Source organism: Mugil cephalus, chromosome 10 (genome assembly GCF_022458985.1).
Source record: "Mugil cephalus isolate CIBA_MC_2020 chromosome 10, CIBA_Mcephalus_1.1, whole genome shotgun sequence".
In the NCBI taxonomy this organism is placed as follows: Eukaryota; Metazoa; Chordata; class Actinopteri; order Mugiliformes; family Mugilidae; genus Mugil; species Mugil cephalus.
The window spans coordinates 25,812,777-25,837,514 of NC_061779.1; the positions used below are offsets into that span (position 1 = coordinate 25,812,777).

Sequence of the window (24,738 nt, forward strand, 5' to 3'; positions counted from 1 at the left end):
TGGAGCACATGAACGGTAAATAGTGATGATCTTGTTGTTATATGACTTGGTACTCAAAGCGTTTTACAGTCAGGGACGCATGTACTCATTCACTCACAAAAGCAAGCACATTCACACACCACTGCCATGCACTTAGAGCAACTGGGGGATCAGTGTCTTGCTCTAAAACAGCATGTGGCGTTCTCCCGGATATGATTCAACAGGTCTCTCGGCTATCTGAAACAAATGCTGAATACAAAAGCTTCATAATGACAAGATTTAGTGCAGGACTCTTACAATGTACTTTATATGGACTGATTTACTTTAGTTCACATGTAAATGTAAACTCTGTGTTCTTTTGAACTGAAATACGTTTTTTTTTTCAGCAGTGCTTTTATAAAATGAAATGTATGTGAGCTTGTTTCTGTGAAGAACCTCAATCATCCAGGGTAAGTGGCCATAAAGTCCACAAGTCCAGTTCCCTCCCTTGCCTTAATTCAACACAATGTTATTGTGAAAATATTTTGTAACTAGCAGTGTTTCATTAGTAGGGCCAAAAGGAAGTAGGAGTGGTACCAACAGTTGTATTAATACATGATGCAACAGTGTCAGTATAAGTAAAGCATGCAGTAGTAGTAAGTCAAACAGTAGTATACTGAGGATGTAGAGGATGCATAGGTTGTTTCTTAAAATGAGCTCCAGCCTTATTTTAGTAATTTTACGACCGCCCTCTTTGTGCAGTGTCAATATAGAGGCTATATGTTGAGCTTTATGTTGAGATTATATTTCAGTCTGTAAGTCAAGGAAGGCGACATGGTGGACCCTGTAAAGCTCCACTGATCTTCCCCTGAGCATCTGCTGGCTCCCCAGAGATCACACAGTATAGAGTGGAGCAGGGGGACCAGGGCCCCAACACAAACCTGTCACCCCGCAGCTATGCATTCATCAAGGGGAAGTTTGCTTGCCTTGTTAGTGGTTTTCCAGGATCACATTCAGTTGCTTGAACATGGAGTGGAAACTGAACAGCATCTGGTTTTAACAAGAGACTTCTTCATTCATCTGGATGGACATAAACCTTGTTTGACTGACATATTAAATATACTGCAGGTTAAGTCAGTCTGCAGTCTTTGCTGTGGAATGGCAGGTTATGTGCCTTACCTAGCAGCACCCACGGCACTTTCCTGCTTCCTTACAATAAAAAAGAAAAGGAATATGTTACAAAACAGCATATTTTAAATGTGCATTTTAGCTCCAGGATGTTCTCTTTTGTTTAACGTTGTGTGTCTTTCCATTTGTCTGAACAATGTATATTGAGCCAGCGCTGCGTATAACTTAGGTTGTGATTATTCAATGTTATATGATATTTTATGTAACTTTTTAAAATATGATTTGTTAACATAGTGTGTTATCAGTATATTACTTGTGCATGTCATTCAAACATGTTTGTCTTCAAGTTTGAATCAGTGGCTAACTGTACTAATAATGGCTTTTGCCAATGGTTATATTTTATGATGCAGTGGACAAATTCACAGACTACAAAATTACGTATGTACAGATGGTATGGCAGTTAAATGTCAAAGGATGGGATCCATACAAGAAAAATGGTCATAGAAAAGAATCAGCCTATATCAAAGAGTGGCTGCATAAACCACTGCCATAGTATTCCTGGCTCTTTTTTATCAGAAGACAGGTCAGCTCTCCCTCTGGATACATCCAAAGAAAAATTTGTGCTTTAGGCTTTAACTATTAGGCTCTAAGCATCAGGCTACCATCAACTATTGTGGAATATTAACAGCAGACGTTGTTTCTTTTCAATATGTCATTTCCATGATATCTAGAAAGAAATACAAAACTGTTATTTTCTTCCTGAAAGAATAAGATAGCATTGATGTCTGGCATTGCCTGTTTGCTGAGGTTTCCATGGATTGCAATGCAGCCAACAGTTTATGAGAAAGCCACCTTCTCATATATCTGTGTCAAAGCAATGAAAGAAAAAAATAGACCCAATTGATACTGCATTCCATGAAACAATAGACGGTGAACCCATTTGCTGCATGAGTCCATGGCTTAAGCCTGAGAGGATTGTGGGATCTCGAATGCGGTAGTCCCGCCAAACATGCCAAAGACCAGGCTTAGCTTGCACAATAGCACATGTAACCTGGCTATATTTAAGCCCAGCGGGCCAGGTGTCGCGTACACGCCTCCTGCTGTGCTTCATGCAGGGCTGTGAGGCATCTCAAACACTCCTATATATAAAAACACTGTGTGCTGCTAGCAGAGTTTGACCCATCAGTGCATGTTGCTAACATACCTGACAGGTGAGAAGTCGCTGGCTCATCTGCAGAGACGTACAGGTATTTGATTTTAAAAAATATTTTTGGCTCTGTCAGAATCAGGATTTTTATGGATTGGAGGTGATGATGTGAGGATGAATGATGCATTTTCCTGTCTGCAGAGAGGATGAACACAGTAACAGGAACACCTATAGTTCTGTAATTTAGTCATTGTTGGTCTTGCATAGTTTCTAATTTGGTAAGGAATAGTAAGTTTTTGATACACTGATTTGCTGCAAAGAACACTTCAATATAGTACTAATTATTGTATAATAATTATATTTTACTGAAAGAATACTGTTATATTTTGACTTTTTTCTTTCTTTGCTTGTTTGCCGGTGCATTTCTATGCAGCTCTAGGCTACACTGGTATTTAATTCATGAACTGGAGCTTTACCAAGTGAATTCAGTTTAATAACTGTATATTTATGTCCAGGAAACTTGGAGAAAGTCAATAAGTGAATCACAGACATTCCTGTAAAAAGGAAGTGTGTTGGTTTTGTTCACGCCAAACATGTTGGTAACATTTTAGGGTAATATTTCACAGGGTAATTTTTTCTTTTAGTATCTTGTGCTATTCTTACTGGATGCAGACTTGGGAACTCTGCTCTAATTGAGAGGATGTTCAAGTTAAAATAAGTCTTAATTGATTTCAGTCTTAACTCTTGCTAAAGAGTAGCTGTGTGTGTGTGTGTGTGTGTGTGTGTGTGTGTGTGTGTGTGTGTGTGTGTGTGTGTGTGATTGTGTGTGTATGCGTGTGTGTGTGTGTGTGTGTGTGTGTTTGTGTGTGTGTGTGTGTGTGTGTGTGTGGTGGATGAAGCTGTTGTCTAGTGGTGCGAGCCAGGAGGCTGTGACATTTCCTCCCAGATGGTAGGAGAGTTGGGGAGAGGGGAGACCGCTTGCAACGCTGAGTTTGTGAGCCTGCTCCAATGTGTGCAGGGTTTTCTGGTTAGGGGTGGGACAGTTGCTGGAATACACAGTGATGCAGTTGGCCAGGATGCTTTCTATGGTATCTCAGATGGACAAACACATGATGGCCACCAAGGCCCTTCTCAGTTTAAGGAGGAAATAGAGGCACTGATGGGCTTTCTGGTCTCATACCAGTTTGAGTGATAGTCATGAATCAATCCATTCACATCCATGGTCATAAGATTTCTTTTTCCTTAGTGAAAAGGAGCATTTTGAAAACGGGTATTGTTCTTTCTTGGTATTGCAGGTGGTGTGAGATCAAGTCACACCCAACTTCTACCTAAGAGACGTTTTTTGTTGTTTTGAGATTTTTGAGACTTTTCAGTTGCTGCTTGTTTAGCTCTTGGCAACAGTAACAAGATCATGGTTTGGGTTTAGATTACTTCCTTTCAAATATGAGATGAAGGTATCAAAGATGCTGCCAGTCGAAATAGATTCATTTCAAACATTTTCAAATACTCAGTTCATAACATAATCAATCAGGTTTCGTGCTTATTTCACAAAATCTGTCTTGGCTGGACAGATACAGATTAGAGACTAAAGGTGATGAGACAGAGGAGACCAAAAAGGAGGAGACCAAACTAGAGTTCAAAGACAAATCTGATCTAACACCCCCTAGTGGCAAAAAAATCTATTAATGTAGCTTTGAGCATATGTATTTATAGTAATGTGTTCAAAAATGCAATATCATCAGTTTGGTGTTTTAAGTTCTAATGAAGTTCTAATCAACTGGAAGCATGTCTCCTCCTTGCAGAGTAATGAATACTTATGAAGAATATGGTGAAGAGGAGCTCAATGACTACAACATCCAGATCAGTATTCAAGACTCCTGTCAAGAAACTTTTCTGAAATCTGCCGCCAGGTATGAAGACATCATCCATACTTCCCTACACTTAAGAAAAACCCTTTCATCTTAAGGTAGCTGACTTGCCTTTGCTGTCTGTTGCTGACAGTTTAGCAGTGGCAACTGATGAAAATCTCCGAGTCCTGGCCGCCATTGAGCAAGGTGAGTTGGATGTCACACAGAGAAATTTGTTCCCCATTACCACATAGGTCAGTGTGCTGGCTCTCCTGTGAGGCCAAAAGCCAAAGTCACACGGCCAGTAACTATAAATGACTATTGTTAAGCAGCCAGGCAGAGAAAGAAGGAGCAAAATAAACAGAAGGGAGAGATGTAGATGCAAAATGCAAGAGACAAAGTCCTAGCTCCACTGAGTCCTGGATGTTTCTGAATATTTCTGTTCTTTCTGCTTTTCTTTTCTAAAACTCCTGGGCTGTTGTCTCGTTGCTACGGTGACCAGGTGACGTCTTGGTGCTCAGAGAGATGCTTAACCACACCTTTGCCTTCAGCCAGACAGACAGTCGAGGCTGGCTTCCCCTCCATCGAGCTGCATCCCAGCCAGTCTTGGAGGTTCTGGAGACCGTCTTGAGATGTGAGTTCGTGTTTAAAACTGATGCAGGGTATTTGGAAAGTTAGCATTAAAAAATAGAAAGTAAGAACTGTAAGTCCCAGCCAAAAGTTAAGACACAACCAGGTAGTGCACCTCAGGAGTAAAAGAATGAATGCAAATCAGGGCATATTTTATATGTAAGATTCTAAAAAGCAGCCACTGTTTGCCTTAATGACTGCTTTGCACACAGTGTGTTGGGTTTCAGGTAACAGATGGTCTCATCACAAAGAGAACTTATGGAAGTTTCTTGTCTTTTTAATGCATTTGAGGTCACCAGCTGTAGAAGTAGTGTTGGCAGTACAGCAATATGCAACTACTGCAGTAATTTATGTAATGCCAAGAAGTAAAGAGATACAGCATCCAATCAGTACACTAAAATATGCAGGCAATCCAGAAAAATTCAAGAACCTCGAATGTTTCTTCCAGTTTGCCACAAAAACAAAACAAAACAAAACAAAACGACTGTGATGAAACCGATTGTTATGATGACCGCAGCAAGAGAGAAAGACCAAGAGTTCCTTGACTTTTTGGTTCCAGCTGCCGTGTCTTCGTGAGAAGCAAACGTGAACAGACTGTATCAGATGGGGATTCTCACCATGATGCTCAGAGTGTGTGTGGGCTTGGCTGGTGATTTATTCAGAACTCAAGGCAACACTTATTTATTATGACTACCACAACACTGTGTAGTCACATCCAATTTGATTTAAGCTCAGTGAGACCATCATTTGTCTTCCATCAGAGCAGTTCACCAAAGCATGTCCCTTCTGCATGAACTGCTTGACCAGGAGTGAAGTGGTGCATGAGATGAAAGGAAGGCACAGTCACTTGGTCTAAACCGAGACTAAACGGTGATGATTTGGAATTAGTTAGACTAAAGTGAAGATAAAGGAGCCAACAAAATATAAATATATTCCACTTATGAAATCTATTTTTGCTTTGTTCTCTGTGTGTTTGCTTGCCACATAAACCTTAGTGGGAGTATCTTGAGGTTTTTCCTGCACTGTATAAAAATAGTAAAATAATAATGTGAAGATGTGTTCAAACTGGTGCAGGAAAACAAGTACAAGTTTTATGATAATCAAAAGCACATATGTACCACAAATGATAAAACACTACACTTGTATTTAGTTCTACACTATGACTGTTTAAATTAAAAGGGTCATAAATATAAAAACAGTAGGAACACCAGTAGGATTTGAGAGAACATTTAAGAACATTTAATTCAAAAACTGTGCAATTATAACGACCCTTTTCTTTTCTGGCAGCTGAACTTGTGTTGAGTTTCACAGCTTCAGGACAGCTCAAATCAAAAAATCCACTTTGATTGAATATACTCGACACCCAGAAGTGTGAACTTGTCACAATCAAAAGGGGTAACAACAGGGCTGGTGGCATTGTCAAAATAGTGGTGTAATCCAAAGAATGCATTATTGAAGAAATTCACAGTTGATGCCAGCAGTCCTCTCAATCCAAAATAGCTTGTGGTGTCAGTCCCTGCTCATTTAGCCTGGATATCAAACCAGCAGTGAGGTGTCCATGGCTCACAGCTCACCTGCCAGGTTAGCACAGCTGACAGTCCAGGAATGTACAATCTGACCTCTGTGTGTGTTGTGTTTGTGTTAACAGCAGCTCAGGGGCCCAGTCTGGAGGAGAGGACAGTTATAGGAGGAGAGACGCCACTGACACTGGCCGTTAAAGCTGGACTGGTGCAGAATGTGAAGAGCCTGCTGGAACATGGAGCATTGCCTCAGAACATGAACAACAAACATGAGTCGCCACTGCTGCTGGGTAGTACTATAGAGCACAGAGTTAGTGAAGAATGAGTACTGGAAAAAGTTTGGAAAAGTTGGGATATTGAGTAAATGTAACTTGCCTATTACTTCTTATATATTCTTTTCTATTATGAGAACAAAACCAGAAAAATGTGGATACTGTGCCACAAGATCTCATATTTTGGTCAACATTTATATACAGTATGTTGTCAGTGGTGGTTGCACAACTTCGGATCTTTTTAAGGCGACTGTTATGTGATGAAAGTGAAGTCAACGTTGACTAGTTGCCCACAGTCTGACACTTCCAAACGTCGAATATGTGGCTCTCCCTCGGCAAACCCTCAACTCTGTCATAACTTCCATCTCACATCATTAACTGACATCAAGGACAAAACCCATGCCCTGCAACCACACCAACAATGTCGACCAAAAGAACACGACAGAGCTGAACATAAATTTCAAATAAGTTATGCTGAAAACAGACAGCTGCAGATATATTTAGCCACCATCAATAGAATTTGATAGTACTCCACAATGTGTTGTAAAATGGCATAGTGCAGCAGGGTTAAAAAAATATTGTATTTCTCTGAAGCCTTCTCAGTGTAGCCTGCTGCATCTTAAAGTTCAATATCTCTGAAGAATATATTCAGCAATAACCTATTTGTAAGACAAACAAAGCTACAGAGGTTTAGAGTGATTATCTGGACAAAAAATAAAAAATTAAAATTTCATACATTCATTTTGTAGAAATGATAATATTCACCTTGGTCAGAGTTTGTAATTTCCAAAAAGAGAGATGTTGACAAGAAAACAAGAAATGATTCAAATAATATCCAAATTTTACTAAGAGGTCATTTTTGGGTGAAGGTAAAATGTATGCACGAGACAACATGTCTTTATTTCAAAGGAAGTTTAAATCTTAATCTAATCTATTAGTACAACAACTATCACTTCATAGTCAGTTTCAGTTGGTTATATGATTCAGCTAAATGTTAATATCTAGAAAGATATCTACTAAGCTCCAGCCAAAGACAGATAGTTTAGCAAAACTTATTAGAAACCAACTCTTTAAAAAATGGTGAAATGGATAAGAACACTGAGAGAACACAGCTGGTTGCTAGATAGTCGATTCTCCGGGCATTACCTCAATGTTGTCTGTATGTTCTACGTACTGTCGAATGGGTCTTGTGGCATTTGTGAGGAGAAAATATGCCTAAAGACACTTAAAAGATATTGCTTGCATGTACTTTACTGTTTTTAAACCACTTCCCACTATGCAGCGGTGAGGGCTGGCTCATACCAGATGGCGTCCCTGCTGGTGGCTCACGGCGCTTGGGTGGAGCAAATGTGTCGTAAGAAGTGGACAGCCATGCATGAAGCGGCCAAGGTTGGCAACGTGGACATCTTAATGCTACTGCTAAGAAATGGAGGCCGGGTAAACCACAAGGACGTGACGGGAGTAACACCGCTTTCCGTGGCTGCAGAGCACGGACACTGCCACATCGCTGAGATCCTGCTGAACTTTGGTCAGTCTGAGACTACAGCTTTAACTGCAGACTCAGAGACAGTCAACTGTTTAAACATAAACCATATGATGGAATACTTGGACATAATAATAAAAATAATGCAGTTTCCATATACCACAAGCAGCTCAAGGTGCTTTAACAAAGTGCTCTAACATTAAAAATAAGAATGTTGTTATATGACTCAAAGAGCACCCAATCAAATAAATAAAAAGGGCATGTTATGCTTCCGTGTTTGTTTAGTCAAGGATATTAATCACTTATACATATCTATGAGGTGCATAAGTAAGTGAATCTTTGTTAACAGTATCTGGTGTGACTTTCTTGTACAACAACAACTAAACATCTCTGATAATGTCTGATCAGTCGTCTACAGCGACTTGAAGGAATTTTAGCCCATTCTTCAGTAGAGAACTGCTTCAGTTCTGAGGTGTTGGTGGGTTTCCTCACATGAACTGTTTGCTTCGGGTCCTTCCACAACATTTCTGCAGGGCTAAAGTCAGGACTTTGACTTGAACATTTCAACCTATCACAGGAACCAAACAGATGTCCTGACTATTTAGCACTTTCAGAATTCATTGGTCTATCAGTGAGGTCAGGCTGCCCTGGCCCAGATGCAGAAAAGCAGACCCAAATAAGGACATGACTACCCCAGTGTTTCATGAATGGGATGAGGTTCTGATGCTGTTCATCTCCAGACATGAGCCTCTCGTTTAAACGAAAAAGTTCTTCTTTGGTCTCATCTGTCAAAATATTCTCCCAGTAATCTACCAGCTGGTCGCTTAGATGTTACCTTTTGGGTTCCTTTGTGACCTCTCATTATGGATTTTGCTTTGGGTGTGATCTTTGATGGTTGACCCCTCCCGGGGAGGGTAACATCATTCATTTGTTCACAATCTGTCTGACTGTGGCTTAAGATGGTTTAACAGATCCCGAAGCATTGGTGCGACTGGAGTAATGTGTCTAAGTTATTGTCAGCAGTAAACACCGATCTTAACATTGTCCACTTAAACTGGATAATTTCTTCAGAGAAATCCTGACTCTATCAAGGAAGTCAGAAGGAAAAGAGAGCGAATTAGAGAGAGAACTAAAAGGAAACTTCCAAACTTTCTGACCTTTACTTACGTGTACATCAAATTAGCATTGTGAGTTCTACTCATATTATTTAATGCTCATCCTACATTACATTAGAATAAAATATTAAGAATGACAGTGTTTTGTCTCAAAATATTGGACAAGCTGGCAGAGTAATGTACACATGTATTTGTGTAATTTGGTTTCACTCCACTACATACCTGTCTTCATTTTTGTGTGCTAACCTCCCTCTTTTTTCTTGTCCCCTCTCATCCCTGCTCAGGTAGTAGAGTGAACACTCAGGCCTGTAATGGAGAAAGTGTCTTAATGGATGCAGCTGGATCAGGAAACATTGCCTGCATTCAGCTGTTGCTGGACAACGGAGGAAACCCAAACCTGCCCAGCGTCACTGGACATCTGCCCATCCACAAGGCAGCATATGCCGGTCACTATGAGTGAGCTCCTTATGTCAAACGTGTGATTTTTTATGAACATGACTGTTTGTAGGAGATGTTGCACCAATGGGATTTGGTGGCCTGGTCATGGGAAAATGGCATTTTTCATTTTCAAGGAATTGGCAATGCTAGATGTGTGGGAAGATAGTGATAGCCCACTGCTTATGCAGCAAATGTGTATGCAAGCCAGACCTATGCCATCAAGTTCAATAAATCACGATAGGTCTGGTTTGTCTTTGTACTGGACTGTTTTCTGCCAGGCTGACATTTGCTGCTAGTGTCTTTACATGAGCAATATTTCTTTCTTCTCAACAGCACTGAAATAATTCTTCTTTGAGATTTCAACAGAACTGTTTACATGGACCCTAAATTAGATGCTTTCATAATATGCATGCATTTACTGTGCATTCCCCAAAACGTCAATAAGAATCGTTTTTACATACATTTTTTTTCTCATGCAAATCGGCTCTGGTATCATATCTGGTGAAAATATAACAAAAGAATGTGGTTTATTATTTTATTCATTCTCATGAACATGACTGAGAGGAACTCAAATTTCACCTGACAAATTGGTTGCAGGTCCATTATAAATCAAACACTTATTCAGACAAGTTATTTTTTTCTACTGCCATTTTTCTGTCCTTTTCTGTCCCCTAATTGGTTATTAGTTGTTACAATTTTCCCATTCAGCGGTTTATCAAAGGCTCACACTAACTCTCTCAGTCCAAGTGAATCCATTTCCCTCCAATAAAAATGATCACTTTGAGCTCTTATATTGATTATTATTAACGTTAATTGTCAATAAACCAGAAAACTAGCGTTTTCAGTGTCTTTAGCCGCATTTCCATACACGGCCTACCTCTAAACCAATCCACACCTCACCACCTTTTTTTTTTTTTAACTATCTTTTCCATTGCTTAGGAGTTGGCCTTCAATTTTTTAAGTTTCTCCTTCATTTGTTTTACCATCCAGCTGGAAAACCGTTGTCGTTCTGAGAGGTCCGTCCAACTCCCGGGTTGGTCCAGAACGCCATTGCTTTTCCAGTCATTATAATATACCAACACAAGAGCAGAAAGTTGAAAATGAGCAGCTTACTACTAGTCAAAAACACTCATCTCTGAAGTCAAAACATCCAGCTTTGTTCCTGGCGCTGCATCGTGATGATTTTTTTGCTGACCAATCAGTAGTAAGCAGCATTTTACGTCACATTTTCAGCCCCAATTCACCTATTTCGGCCCAACCACAGAGGAGGTACTAAAAAGTACCCAGAAAAGTATCTCTTTGGCCATGTTCAGCCCACCTTCTAGCAATGGAAATAGTGATTTAAAGTGGGGAGTGGAGTGGTGTAGAGGTGGGTCGTGTATGGAAATCCGGAGTGTTGCTCCCAGTGCTTGTCACTGATATGTTAATGTATGTGTGCTTGTGTGAAGGAATGGGTAGATGCCACATTGTGACTGAGAAGCACTTTGAGTACCAATAAGTAGAGTGTGTTGTCAATGAACCAGGGTGTTAGCAAAAAGAGCTATATAAGTACAAGACCACACCAAACCATTGTGAGCATATTTTTGACTCAACTTTTCTTTTCCTTCAGTGCTTTGAAATTGCTGATTCCACTTACCAATAAGAAGGCCATTAAAGAGGCGGGTCTGAGCCCAGTCCACTCTGCTGCAGATGGAGGTCATATACAATGCCTCCAGCTCTTGCTGGCCTGTGGCTTTGATGTCAACTACCGCATGAACACCAGGAACTCTGAAAACTATCGGGACATGAGGAGAAGCGCCTTGTACTTTGCCGTCTCAAATGGGGACGCTGAATGCACCGAAATGTTGCTGGCAGCAGGGGCAAAGACAGACTTGGACCCACTGTGCTGCCTCCTGGTGGCGGTCAGGTCAGGCCGTTATGAGATTGTGAAGCTGCTGCTGGCAGCTAAAGCCGACGTGAACTGCTACTTCACGGTGGTGAGTGACACGGTGTTTCCTACAGCGCTGCAGTACTGCCTGAAGGACGAGGTCATGATGCGACTGCTGCTCAACAATGGCTACAAAGTGGAAAGGTGCTTTGAGTGTCACCATGATAAAGCAATTGATGATGAGGATGAAGTGGAAAGGAAAATTCCTGTAAGTTCCTTGTTGTTCTTAAACCAATAGTCCAGTGTTTTAGAAACTAATTTTATTTTCTCAGAGGCACATGCTTCCAGCCTAGCCGAGGGGAGTAAGGCTCAGGGAGCAGCTTTCACAGGAATGAATAGCTTGACTTAATTCATTGTGGTTTCCAATTATTAATGGTGGATATGTGTGTAATTTTCCAATAGAAATGCAACTTATTACTGAATTATTATTATGATTACATGAATAAATTATCCTACGCAGGAATCTAAATCAGTATTACCATTAACCATCCCTTTAGGACAGTCATTTTCAAATATTGTAACCCTTTAAACTCTATGCTGTTTCTTAACATATCCAAAGGAAAAAGACATCTGAGGCCTAAATAAAAAACCTTGGGCTCTATGGAAAAGACACAATTTAGAAATACAATAAGTCTCCTTTCTTTCTTAATCAGCCAGGAGTGGGATTTGAAAAGCTCAGCTAAAAATTGGCATTCATTTTTTTTTTCTATTCAAGAGCTTTATAACAATGAGTCAGTGACACTAATGTTATTGAATCCGTTCTTTAAAATGTCAGCTGCAACTCAATTAAATTTGACTGTGACCTCGGCTTCATGCTGCGAAGCAGAAAAAGATGGAAGAGAACATTTGAAATGAAAAGTTCCACATTCATCAGGCAGAAACTGTGTATTTAATCACTAATGAAGGTGCATCTTTTTCTTGTTTTAAATTAATCTGCTTTTTTTTTATAAGAAGAAAGAAAATACGAATTACCCTCTGAATGTGTGTCCTTTCTCCAGTTTTGTGAGTTCATGAGTCTCTGCTGCCTGATGCATCTGTCGGGGAGTGTGGTACGGATTCTGCTGGATTACGTCAACCACGTGCACATGTGCTCCAAACTTAGGCTCACCCTAGAGAAACAGAGAGAGTGGCCTGAGATATTTGAAATCCTCAGTGAGTTTTTTTTTTTATTTTTATCATAACACCATATATACAGAGATGAGTCATAACATCATGAGCCTTCCTAATATTGTGTAGGCCTCCAAAACAGTTCTGACTCATCAGAGAATGGACATGGTCTTCTGAGGGTGTCCTGTGGTGTCTTTCAGCAGGATGATGTTAGTAGGGTCTTCGGGTCCTATGGGTTGAAGGGAGGGGTCTCCATGAATCATCCCACAGATTCTTGATCAGTTTGGGATCTAGTGAATTTGGAGGCCAGGTCAACACCTTGTGCTGTTCTTCATGTTTCTTTTTTTGAGTTGTTCCTAAAGGATTTTTGTGGCTGCATCCTGCTGGGGATGTCTGCTGTCATCAAGGAGTGTCATTGCTATGGGGTGGGGGTGTCTGGTCTGGTCTAGGTGGATGGTACATGTCTAAGTAACATCCACATGGATGTCAGGTTGAAAAGTTATGATATATTTTTTCTACTTGTGTTTGCAGTTACTGTATGTCCACAGAGACCTTGGTTTATTCTCCAATTAGGGTGGATGGGTGAAATGATAGTCCTCAGTGAGGAAAATATCATTTAACTGCATTCTCTAAAATGTGAATTGCATGGATTTAGTTGTCATCTAGGCAAATCTGTGTATCACCATGCCTTCATCATTGAAGCCTGTTGTTCTGTTTTTTAGGCTTCTCTGTGTTCATTGGCTAGTTACTGTGTCACTGAGCTGTTAGCAGCGTAGTATACAGCCAGTTTTACAGTGTTTTTATTGCTTTATGAGAGCAGTGAGAGTGAACCAATACCGTAAAGCTATTGGTGCACAGCTAAATAAAAGGGGTGCAACTGTGGTCAGAGATGCTGATTGTTTGTAATTGCAATATAGGAATACGGATTATACAAACTTTAATGTTGAATGGTTCCACATGACCTATTCTCCAAACCCACTGCTCCGTCCTCAAGATGTCATGATTAGCTCTCTGCACTTCAGAGGGCGAAACCTTTAGACTTCAACCGCTCTGTAATCTTTCCTTTTGCACCACCTTCAGGACACACTTTACATGTAAACTGACCCAGTTAGACCCACTGCAGGTAAGACTTTTAGAATAACAAAATCACCAGTATGCAGTTTGGTCTACTGACCAATTCATGGTTTCCCAGTCTACGGATGCAGACTTTGAATACAGACAGTGGAAGTGCGTGCAGTTCCATTCATACTCCAATAGTTCATGTCAGTCCGCTTCGTCGACAGGTTATTATTGCATTATGACAAGGATCATTTCCCCTCACATTGAACACAGAAACTCCCACAGGGCTTTCATGGTTGACTCTGAAAGGCTGCCTTTAAGTGCATAGCAATTTAGCTACAGGATTTACAGACAATTTGAACCAATTTGAAACTGTGGAAACTCTCAGTCATCCAGGTCATGGAACGCACACATGACTCTTGTCAGGCCGGGACTCGAAGCAGAACTCAGGACTCAGTATGCAGAGATGACAAAGGGGGTTTAATTGGAATGTTCAGAGATCCCTCACAGGGGGACAAACAAATGGTCACAAAAATTCCTGGACGTAATTCTAATCGGTGAAAACAAAAACTCTCCAAAAGGAGGAAATACAAATCGAAGAAACAAATCACTAATTAAACACAAAACACTCCGAATGGAGGAAACCTCAGAACTGAGGAAATAACTAAGAAAAGACTAGACAAACAAAAACTATCTCTCCGAGAGGATTCACAGGCTTACTTGGAAATTCTTTGGTTGAAAACATGGAGCAAGGCACGAGAACAAGTTGACGACGACAACACTCTGGCACAAGACAAGGGGAACACAGACTACTTAAACACATGGAGGGAAATAGGGGACAGGTGGACACAATCAGGAATCAGGGAAGACAATCAGACTTGTGACACATGAGGAAGGGCAAGTGGCCTGAAACGAGAGGAGCGTTACTTTTCAAAATAAAACAGGAAATGACAGGACAGAACAACCCCAAGACAAGACGCCCTCACCACGGTGTGACAACTCTGTTGATAAGGGGATTCTCACCTGTAATCAGAGTAATTATTTTTAATCATCAATTAATTTAATGATTGTCTGTGTGCTCATCATTAATGATGGATTATCATGGTGGGGATAACCAGCCTCTCATCAAAACAAAGGCTTGTTACTGGCACATGGAGCGGTTGTGTCTCAGTGAGGTGAGCAGGTCCACGAATCAGAGGGCTAGCGTTTTGATCCCTTGAACGTGCCACATACCTTCAGACACCAAATCCCCAGTTGCTCCCAGTGCAAGGCATTTGTGTGAGCAAATGGGTTGATGTATCTGTGACTGTAAAGTGCTTTGAATACCAGTGGGTATTAAGACACTATATAAAAACAAGACCATTTACCATTTACATGCACAGTCACCATCACAGACTGGGGTAGGCAACACCATTTACCTTGTTCCCTTACCAGCATACAGACACTTTAACACAGCACAAATGCAGAAATGCAGAAGTATAAATCATTTGCACATAATTGTACATTTTATTTTCTATTGTCCTGTTTGATCCTGTCTATTTATTGTTTGAAATTACAAAATACTTTGATAAGAAATATAATATCTCTGAACCCTTCTCTCCAGACAGTCCTCGCTCCCTCAGTCACCTCTGTAGACTGGTGATCAGGAAGTGTTTGACCCTAAAGAAAATCAACAACCCTGAAATCATGAACTCGCGCATTTTCCCGCCCAGATTGAAGCGCTTCATAAAGTACGAGGAGCTCGACCTTTCCAGCCAGGATGCAGAATGCTTCATGTGAAGGTGTTAGGATTTCCTGAAGGAGTCCGTCTTGTATGTCACTGAAATAAAAGCATGGATGTAACTATTTTAAAAAGTTCTGGCTCTGCTAAATGTTGTTCCAATTTAGCATGATGCTGCTTTTATAATGTTTATTGCGAGTATTTTTGACTGACTTTTGAATTGTGAGGCTGAACATGTGTTTTTGCAGAAAAGCATTAAATCATAGAAATTCAACCATGTTTTGTTTGTTTTTGTGGCTACTTGTCCAATCAAACCCTGTTTTAAAATGATTAAAAAAAAAAAAATGAAATGAAATGAATGAAAAAAAATACTGCATATTCAAGATCACATTCTAATCTCACATAAAATAGATGGACGGGATATTTCGTCACAAACTCACTCTTGTCTTGCAATTGATGTTCATGGAAGATTAATATCTAAACCCATAAATATATCCATATTAATTCAATCCCTCATACACTGCCCTGCTGTCACTCTGATGTATCACCCATGATAGATTCCTGAACAGCAGTTTCAAAGCTCAGTGTCATTGCCAGGCAGCTCAGCCTGGCATTGCCATCTTGGCAGAGTCAGGTATTTCCACTGTCACATGGCGTGTGACATGACATCCATTAATTCATGCTATTCTACCTATTGTCATCTCGGCAATGCTCGACTCTGCCTGATTAACGCAAACAATGAGAAGAGCTGAGGTGAATGGCTGGCAATCTGTGACAGCCAACACCTACCACTCAAAGTAGCCACACCTTTACTATGCAGTTATATAAAATTAAAAGCTAACTAAAAACAGAGCATAGGAAGGGTATTAACAGTAGGGACGCTGACAGCGTAAATGAGGCCTCATACCAGCTGTAATTGTAATCAGTGTGGAAGGGTCTCCACTAAGCACATTTTGTCATTAGAGGGTGTGTGCCAGACTCTAAGACTGCATGAGCCCTTCAATTTCAGTTTGATTCTTTGTGCGCTTTTCTGGAAGAAAGTATAATTGAATACCACTTTTTACCAGTGGGTACCATGCATAGACTGTTGACCAAACTGCCACTAGTTTCCTGGTGATACAGGTTTGCGAGTTTGGTGGTAGAATTAGTGTGAAGCCATGTAGAGCCACATTACAGCACACTTATACCAGTCTCACTTGCGTTGTTTAATGTTTCAAATAACTAACTAACACTAAACTTTGGAAAAATGGACCCTTGCGTAAGCATTCATATTATATTAACCACCTAAAATAACAGAACCCTTTATGTACTTTAGAGTTTTAGTTTGGCACAAGTCCCATCCACTAATACGGAGGAGGTGGAGCTTATGACCTATACTGCGGCCAGTCAGCAGAGGGAGCTCTACTTGCTTTGTCTTCACTTTTGAGGAGCTGTTCCGTGTCTATCATTCTACAGTCTATGGTGTTACATGTGCACAAGGCTGCACAAGTAAAAGCTGTCGTGTGACACGATATTGACAGCATATTGACAGCTACGTATTGATAGCTGTTGGAAGGTTTACCTTTGTTACTTCCTCTCATCAGTGACCTCTAGGTTGCCAGGGTCAGCATCGTCACAACCGAGAGTTCAAGCCTTAACGACTGATACTTAAACTGCTTTTCAAAGTCTGTGAGGGTAAGAGGGGACAAGTAGTTTTTCCAAAATAAAATACAACAAAGCTAGGCTCAGCTATCAAGTGCCTGACTGATTGCTGAATGCAAGGAATGGCACCAACCAGTGTTTGTAGACAAGAAGAAACTATGTGAAGGAGAGTTTGTAAGAAACAAGGCCCATCTTTGTTTCTTTTTCTCTCTTTCTTCCTCCCCTTCTGTCTTCCTCTCTGAGGAAGACAGAAAGAGAGCAACGGACACAGACACAGGTACTCCTGCACGCAACAATCTTCATTAAGGACCATGGTTTGGGACTGAGAGTCAACACAGGAAGTGTAAGACATGTTGATTTAGGTCTTTACACAGGATTTATTGAAAATAACATAAATAATGAATAATAATATATTACTTAAAGGCTATCTAATCTATGGTATACTGTAGATGGAAGTTAAGTGTTGTTGTGCTTTTCATAGACTTCATGTGGACTTTTTTGCAAGAAAACTGCAAGATCTAGTTGTTTTTGTCTCAGTCATCCTACATATTCAATATATACTGTGATTTCTCTGACAGCACAATTAGCTCTACAGGACGTCCTTCATTTTAAAGACAGGAAATTAGTGTCATTGGCTAATAGACAAAAATGTGCAAAAGTGCATGTTCAAAGCTGTCCAAAGTGTCTCATGTGAACACCCACATGTAAATTAGCATCAAAGATGCCTGAGGTCATATCTGTAAATCTTCAGCAGAGGTCCTCTCATGCTCTCATGCTCCAAGCCTCTTCATTAGTTCAGCAGGCTCTCAGCGATTCGTTGTCCTGATGCATTACATTGATCTCTTCTGTAGAGAAAACATTTCCTCTCTCAGATGAATCATAATAACACAATAAATATTAATACGACTGGCCAGCTCGTTATTGTTTGTCACTAGCTGTTGGAAATGTGCTCCGGGTGACATTACACTCCATTAGGTGCTGTGAAACGGTCTGCATGGTAAATACACTGGAACAGGTGACGCCTATAAATAGCGTGGTGGAGTGCTTGTGTGTAAGTGTATGCACGGGTGGGGGCAGTTCATCCATGACACAAACACTCTGCAACTGCTGCAGCTTCGTCCTGTGACTCCAACACTGACACGTTCAGCGGGTGAGAATGATTCATTTTATTATGCTCTAGGCTTAGTTTGGGGGTATTTCCAAACCAACTGATGACATGATATGAGTGCTAAGGTTAGATTACCAGTGTCGAGTAAAGATAGTAAAGAGGTCAAGGGCTCAAAGAGTACAGATATTAATGAAGGACTTCAAGGGGGAAAAGAGAAGTTCATTTAAATGTTGGCCTAGCAATAAATTACAGCTGACTTCTATTTGTGTATTCACTGAGACTTTGTCTCAATCTCACATAAAATTCTCTGAGTTCCATCTGTTGTAATAACAGCTACGTTTTAGAAAAAGATATGATCATTTCAGTTTAACTGTGTGTCTGCGTGTTGGAGATAAAGGAAGTGACATTGTGTGAAGCTGTGTTTCATGTGTCTGCAGCTTTGTGATGTCAGAAGGATGGACACATATAATGACATGGATGAGGACGAACTTCTGGACCACAATGTTCAGATGATAATTCAGGAGTCTTGTCAGAGAGAACACCTGGAAGGGTGTTCAGGGAGGTATAGCACTGTGAACCCAACTCATTGTTCGAATCAAAGCCTGACATTTAACGTTTTCTTTTTAAGTTTACTCCAGTCTCTTTGTTTGTACATTTAGGAGTGAAAGATTGAAGCTTGTGGAGGCCATCAAACAAGGTATGGTGTCAGTTCTCAATGCATATTGTCTTATGCCAGTGTCTGGAAAACTGATTTCCTCCATATTTGTGATTTGAGAGAAGAAGGGAGATGGAATGAAACAACAGGGCTCAAAGGAAATGCAGTGTTAGTTGAGAAGAAAAACAAACATTTAATGTGAGACTGAGATAAAAAGCATGTCCTGTGGGCTGATAATTGAATCCTTCACTCAAGAGAAACATTTTATTTGAAATATCTGTGCAGGTGACATGTTAGCCCTGCAGGAGCTCTGTGATTTCCCAGCAGCTTTCCAACAGGTGGATGAGCAAGGCTGGTATCCTCTTCATAGGGCAGCAGTCCAACCTCTTGTCCCCGTCCTGGAGATGGTGCTGTACGGTGGGTAAGAGGTCAAAACCTTTATTTCCCATATGTGGTGCAAACCCAATACAGTATGATACAAAATTGAGCATGTACCTGAAGGATGATCATATTGTGAGCATCTGTCTTAAGAGCAGGTGCTGGTGTGATGTAAAGTCTAACTTGTGCAGTGTCCTTCAGCGTCTTTCAGTCTGACTCTGGAGGAAAAGACTCTGGATGGCGAGACCTTCCTGACTTCAGCAGTGAAAGCAGGTTTGGTGGAAAATGTCAAGACTCTGCTGGACCATGGAGCTTCACCCCACACAACCAACAGCAAAAACGAATCTCCTCTACTATTAGGTCTCAGATATTCTGGTCATTCAGACACTAGAAAAAAAAAATCTGTAGAGAGACTCAGCGTCAGTCTCTGGTCTTCTCATGTCGTCCCTGCAGCAGTCAGAGCCGGATCCCTTCAGATAGTTTCCACATTGATAGCTGCGGGAGCTCAGGTGGGACAGGTGTGTCTAAAGAAGTGGACGGCCATGCACGAGGCCTCCAGGGCCGGCTGTGTTCGCGTAATGGAGCTCTTGCTGCAGAACCGAGGTCAGGTGACAGAGGCGGACCAGTATGGAGTGACTCCTCTAGGCACCGCTGCAGAGTACAGCCACCCCGAAGTCCTGGAACTGCTCATTAAACACGGTGAACAATTAACACACACTACATTTTCCACTGAGTGGAAAAGTGGAAATGATTGAATGGTTGTTTCGTGGGAGTTCTCTGGTTTGGTGAATTTCTGTTGCACTTCCATAAAGCTGCTGGACTCCTGGACATGTTCATGATAATCAGCTCAGACAAAGATAATATAAACCTGTTCACAGGTTCATCAGACAAACTGTAACATGTAACCTGATCACCATCTGTGAAATGAAGACGGCTTAAATATAAAATATTTCACTGCTCACACATCCTACTGATAGAACCACATTTTTGCACCTGTTTCATAAAATAATTTGTCTGCTTTTGAATTTAGGTGCTGATGTAAATGCTCAGGCGCCCAATGGCGACAGTGTCCTGTATGATGCTGCAGGTTCAGGGAATCCAGACTGCATCGACATCCTGCTGCAGCACGGAGCGAATCCCAACATTAACAACCTGAGCTCCCAGCTCCCCATCCACAAAGCAGCGTACGAAGGACATTACCTGTGAGTAGGTCGACGTCACACAACTGCTCAGTAACATCAAGTTGAGAAAACGCAGGGTGATCGACAAGACAAAAATAAAAATTTGGCTAGAACTGGTGTTTTCCCCATAACCGTAAGACTGAAAAAAAAAAAAAAAAAAGCTACCAAACTAATGCTACAGCTAACAGCTCTTTTTGCTCTGGCCTGGAGAAACCAATGTGAGAGCGAGTGCCACAGTTCCAACTCCTATTTAGTGGATCCTTCTGACCACCACAGATCAGCTTCACCTGAAGAAGACAGCACAAGATTTAAACACTACTTGTGAACAGCTGTAACATCCACCTAAATAAATCCATTGTCAAATTCATCCAGGAACACCCCCACAACTGTATGGCCCAGGCCATCATTAGGTTATCTAAATAAGTCAGGTCACAAACTTGTCCAGCTCCTTCTGGAGGCACCCAGAACTTCATAGAACTCTTTTTTATGAATGAAGGACTTATCTGCAAGAGCCACAAAACTGACTTTGAAGTGAGGTTTGATGAGTTACACTTTCATGCAGCTTAGTTTCTGATTCACCTCTTTTAAAATAATTTATTCATTTCCTTATCAGAGCTTTGAGGATTTTGATCCCAATCACCACTCGACGGGCCCTGCGTCTTTCCGGCCACAGCCCCGTTCACTCTGCTGCTGATGGAGGCCACGCCCACTGCCTGGAGCTCCTGCTGCAGAAAGGCTTTGATGTTAATTCACTCTTAGCCCCTCACATCTCAGAAAACTACGGCGACATGAGGAGGAGCCCGCTCTACTTTGCTGTCTCCAATGGTGATGCCACATGTACAGAGCTGTTGCTGAAGTCAGGGGCCAACCCGGACCTGGATCCTCTGCGCTGCCTCCTTGTGGCTGTCAGGTCAGGCCGCTACGAGATTGTGAAGTTGCTGCTGGCGGCTGAAGCAGATGTGAACTGCTACTTCACAGTGGTGAACGATACGGTGTTTCCCACGGCGCTGCAGTACTGCATGAAGGACGAGGTCATGATGAGGCTGCTACTGAACAACGGTTACAATGCAGCGAGATGCTTCTGCTGTAACCATGATGATGACTGGAGTGACCTGAGCGAATCTGAGTGCTCACAGCAACAGGTGGAAAAAGTTTCAGTGAGTTCCTATTTTTTTATTTTTACAGTGACCGTTCATAACCCAAAATGATGCCTCAGGTCTTTAACTTTCACAGAAAAGTCAGTTGAATACAGAGGGCAACATATTCCACATATACTCATACAAATGAAAAATAGTCCAAGTGGCAGTGCTCATCAAGTTAGAGCCAAGAGCTAGAGCCGAAACAGAGGTTAGGGAAGGAGAGATGTAGAGGGAGGGACATAACATTTGAGAAGGCATTTCATTGGACACTTCCGAGTACAGGATGAGTCATCAACTTTTTTTTAAACTTTTTCCAGGAAATGACAAGCTCCAAAATACCTTTTAGACAACCTACAAAATGTCATTTTCATCATAGATAACATGATTTACTGTAAATTCTAGTTGTAAGACTTTCTGCCTATGTATATAAATACCTGTCTGGGTTAACTGCATCTCTTCCGTTGTACAGTTTTGTGATTTTGTCAGCGTCTCCTGGCTGGTGAACCTGGTGGGCAGAGTAGTGTCGATCCTCCTCGACTACGTTGGCCAGGTTTCACTGTGCGGCAAATTGACAAAGATGCTGAAGAAACACAAGGAGTGGCCTCACATTCGCAGGATCACCAGTGAGTTAACATAAGAACAAGAGAAAAGAGCCATAGTTACTTGTGAGAAGCAAGACCGATACCTGCTCCACGTGCTTTATCGGTGGGCCTTGAAGTTTCCATTCACACTGGCACAAATCGCTGTTCTCTGTGATCCAGGTAACCCTCGCCCACTGGCCCAGCTGAGCAGAGTGGTGATCAGGAAACATCTGAACTGCAGCGGTCTGAAGTCCATCCAGCTGCCCAACAGACTGAGGGACTTCCTGCTGTTCAAAGAGAACGACCTGTACTCCAAAATAATATGTGGGGAGGACTGAGGGGGGAAGATTTCTCTTGGATCAACTGAGTCTTAAGTGTTATCAGTGACTTTGTGTTTGTTTTTCATTTTTATGTCACAAGACCTGTATTTATTGAAAAGGCAATTACACCATAATTCTTTGAAAAATGCCATATCATAAAGGACAGCACACATTCATTAAGTGTCTTAAATTCCTTAATACATCTAAGAATAAGGTCAGCCTCTAACAGCAAGTTCTCTCAAGTGATTAGTAGTCAACCATCAAGGGATAGTTTAGATTCACGGATCGACGCAAATCTGATATGTTCATTTATTTGATATGCATGTCATCATTTACATGTCGGATCTGTTACCATTTAAGTTTGTAAAAGACATTTATTTATAAAAGCAATTGTTCTTCCCCAGCAAAATCTTTTTTTAAGTAGAATAAAGTACAATATCTTCATTGTCACTCTGCATGTACAAACAAATTAAGTGCTGTCCGTTCAAAAGTTAAATGTAGTAAAATACATTATAAGGTGATAACATCTAACATGAAATATATACTAAGACATGAAAGACAAACACACACAGTTGCTACATTCCACACGTTGCACATTGCACAGTCCCTTTTCAGGCCCACCATCCAACCCAAGCACCTCCTACCAACTCCAGTGTAGTTATTGTGTGTGTAGTCCCAGTCTACTTGGACCATTGTACTACCACAATATAAAGGAAAAAGCAGTAAGACTGTAGATTTTAAGACGTAGGGTTGATTATAATAAGATAAAATAAAATGAAATAGGTTGGTGGAAATGCAATATCGCAGTATGTTGCAAAAGAAGAAATATATATATTTAAATGAATTTAAATAATTCAAAATGACAGAAAAAGATTAAAAACATGAAAAATCTTCTAGATACAGTGAAGGTGCAGATGTAAACAAGAACAAAATTGTGTAGTGTCTTCAGTATCTTCATCAAATCTTCAGATCATAACTATTACAATGTGACATAATTTTATTGTCATACTAATATAACTGTTTCAAATGAAGATCTGGCTTTGTACCAAGATATGCAGAAATTGATATGCTGCATCCTCACTATTCAAAAATAAGGTCCCACGTGTCATTGTCATATTTTTAAGACCTGTATATAAACCTGAACTGTATTTTATTAAAGTTTCGTGTAATTGTTTATTGTGTGGAAACTGTGAATGTTTTCACCAGATTTTGTGCCAGAAAAACAAATCAAAAACATTACATCTACCATGTAACACATCTGTGCCAGGTTTGATGGCAGTCCATCAAATAGTTGTTAAATTTTAATGTGTAAATCAGATGTCAACACTCATAGAAGACTTTGATGACTGATAGCTGACAGTAGACTCACCTGCTGGTCTTCCAGTCTCTAACATTTACTGCTTCTTTGAGTCTGATACCTGGCCTAAAGAAGATAATGTTGACCCTTGTGTGGGGGCATTGTTTTGGCTTCAGTTGGAGGCAGCAGAGTGCTTCAACTGGAAAACATGGTGCCAACCATACCGCTTCAAAATGAGTCCATTGCAAGCCAATCTACTGTCACGTAGCCCTCTGTCCAGAATATGCACAGCACACAATAGCAGTGGCATCTGGAGGTGTGATCCAGTCATATGACAATGAGTGGAACAGACTGACTCTAAATTTAACCTGCAACAACAACAACAACAACAACAACATGACTTCACATTCTGGCAGGTCGCCCGAGAACCTGGTAAGAGAAAGAGGTCACATTGCTTTGAATGACTTTCAAATTGTTGAGTCAAGCTGGAAGTCAGGTCAGATGTTTGGCAGCCAACAGGTGCGTTAATGTGCTAAGGCAAAGCAAAGGACACACAGATTAGTGTGTGCATCACAATGCAGTGAGATGACACATCTCTCTATAGAACAGCTGGCTGTGGGCAGTAAAGTGAACAAACGTTTGGCCACTCAGAGACTGAAGAGCAAGCTGTAAATGCCACTTGTGATCATATCAGACCTGGGATGAAGTTAGCGTGATGAATGTAACAAGAAGAGCTTGTAATCAGTGTGCCGGTTTGGACCTGTGTTTTGTAACCGATCTGATTTCCCTTCTCAGCTGAAGTGCACAGTCGGGTGACTGTCTCTAATCACACTAATCCAGGTCAAAGGTCAGATTTACCACAGATTTAGGATCAGAGCAGTGTTATGTCACTCTCTGTCTTTCCACTTAAGACAAGCAACATGATACAACTCCAGCAAGCAGCTTGTTGACATATAGAGGGGATGGATACATGTTGTCAACCTGCTCTGATTGTTTTGGAAACCAAACAAACTACAAGATCTGCCATCTGACAAGTCGAGTGGGTCAGCAAACATGAACATTGAGATGATTAGATGACATAAAAACA

The 24,738-nt window shown here is 40.9% G+C and overlaps 2 protein-coding genes across 6 annotated transcripts; both read left to right on the forward strand.

Annotated features, from left to right (window-relative positions):
• The first annotated feature begins 2,210 nt into the window (after positions 1-2,210).
• On the forward strand, positions 2,211-15,620 carry LOC125015047 (ankyrin repeat and SOCS box protein 15-like). Of its 3 annotated transcripts, none has more exons than XM_047596690.1 (10): positions 2,211-2,333; positions 4,036-4,143; positions 4,235-4,287; positions 4,583-4,714; positions 6,359-6,520; positions 7,785-8,030; positions 9,385-9,556; positions 11,148-11,673; positions 12,464-12,617; positions 15,235-15,620. In XM_047596690.1, the coding sequence occupies exons 2-10, from the start codon at positions 4,040-4,042 to the stop codon at positions 15,408-15,410; spliced, it is 1,725 nt and encodes a 574-aa protein (XP_047452646.1). In that variant the 5' UTR covers positions 2,211-2,333; positions 4,036-4,039; the 3' UTR covers positions 15,411-15,620. The 3 variants fall into 3 exon arrangements, with proteins under 3 accessions (XP_047452646.1, XP_047452647.1, XP_047452648.1); XM_047596691.1 differs by having other exon boundaries at positions 6,362-6,520; XM_047596692.1 differs by having other exon boundaries at positions 2,308-2,333; positions 4,240-4,287.
• Positions 15,621-18,063: 2,443 nt separating this feature from the next.
• Positions 18,064-23,528, forward strand: asb15a (ankyrin repeat and SOCS box containing 15a). Of its 3 annotated transcripts, none has more exons than XM_047596647.1 (10): positions 18,064-18,142; positions 18,538-18,662; positions 18,760-18,797; positions 19,041-19,172; positions 19,335-19,493; positions 19,587-19,832; positions 20,164-20,335; positions 20,928-21,471; positions 21,923-22,076; positions 22,215-23,528. In XM_047596647.1, exons 2-10 carry the CDS (start codon positions 18,556-18,558, stop codon positions 22,370-22,372), a joined length of 1,710 nt encoding a protein of 569 aa, XP_047452603.1. In that variant the 5' UTR covers positions 18,064-18,142; positions 18,538-18,555; the 3' UTR covers positions 22,373-23,528. The 3 variants fall into 3 exon arrangements, with proteins under 3 accessions (XP_047452603.1, XP_047452604.1, XP_047452605.1); XM_047596648.1 differs by having other exon boundaries at positions 19,590-19,832; XM_047596649.1 differs by lacking the exon at positions 18,064-18,142 and having other exon boundaries at positions 18,547-18,662; positions 19,041-19,176.
• The last annotated feature ends 1,210 nt before the right edge of the window (positions 23,529-24,738 follow it).

Excerpts from the sequence above, each read along its gene's own strand:
- LOC125015047 (XM_047596690.1), top strand. The coding sequence starts at position 4,040 with ATGAATACTTATGAAGAATATGGTGAAGAGGAGCTCAATGACTACAAC. Across the intron at positions 4,715-6,358 it reads TCTGGAGACCGTCTTGAGAT|CAGCTCAGGGGCCCAGTCTG; the intron begins GTGAGTTCGTGT and ends TTGTGTTAACAG. Across the intron at positions 8,031-9,384 it reads TGAGATCCTGCTGAACTTTG|GTAGTAGAGTGAACACTCAG; the intron begins GTCAGTCTGAGA and ends ATCCCTGCTCAG.
- asb15a (XM_047596647.1), top strand. The coding sequence starts at position 18,556 with ATGGACACATATAATGACATGGATGAGGACGAACTTCTGGACCACAAT. Across the intron at positions 18,798-19,040 it reads TGTGGAGGCCATCAAACAAG|GTGACATGTTAGCCCTGCAG; the intron begins GTATGGTGTCAG and ends ATATCTGTGCAG. Across the intron at positions 21,472-21,922 it reads AACAGGTGGAAAAAGTTTCA|TTTTGTGATTTTGTCAGCGT; the intron begins GTGAGTTCCTAT and ends TCCGTTGTACAG.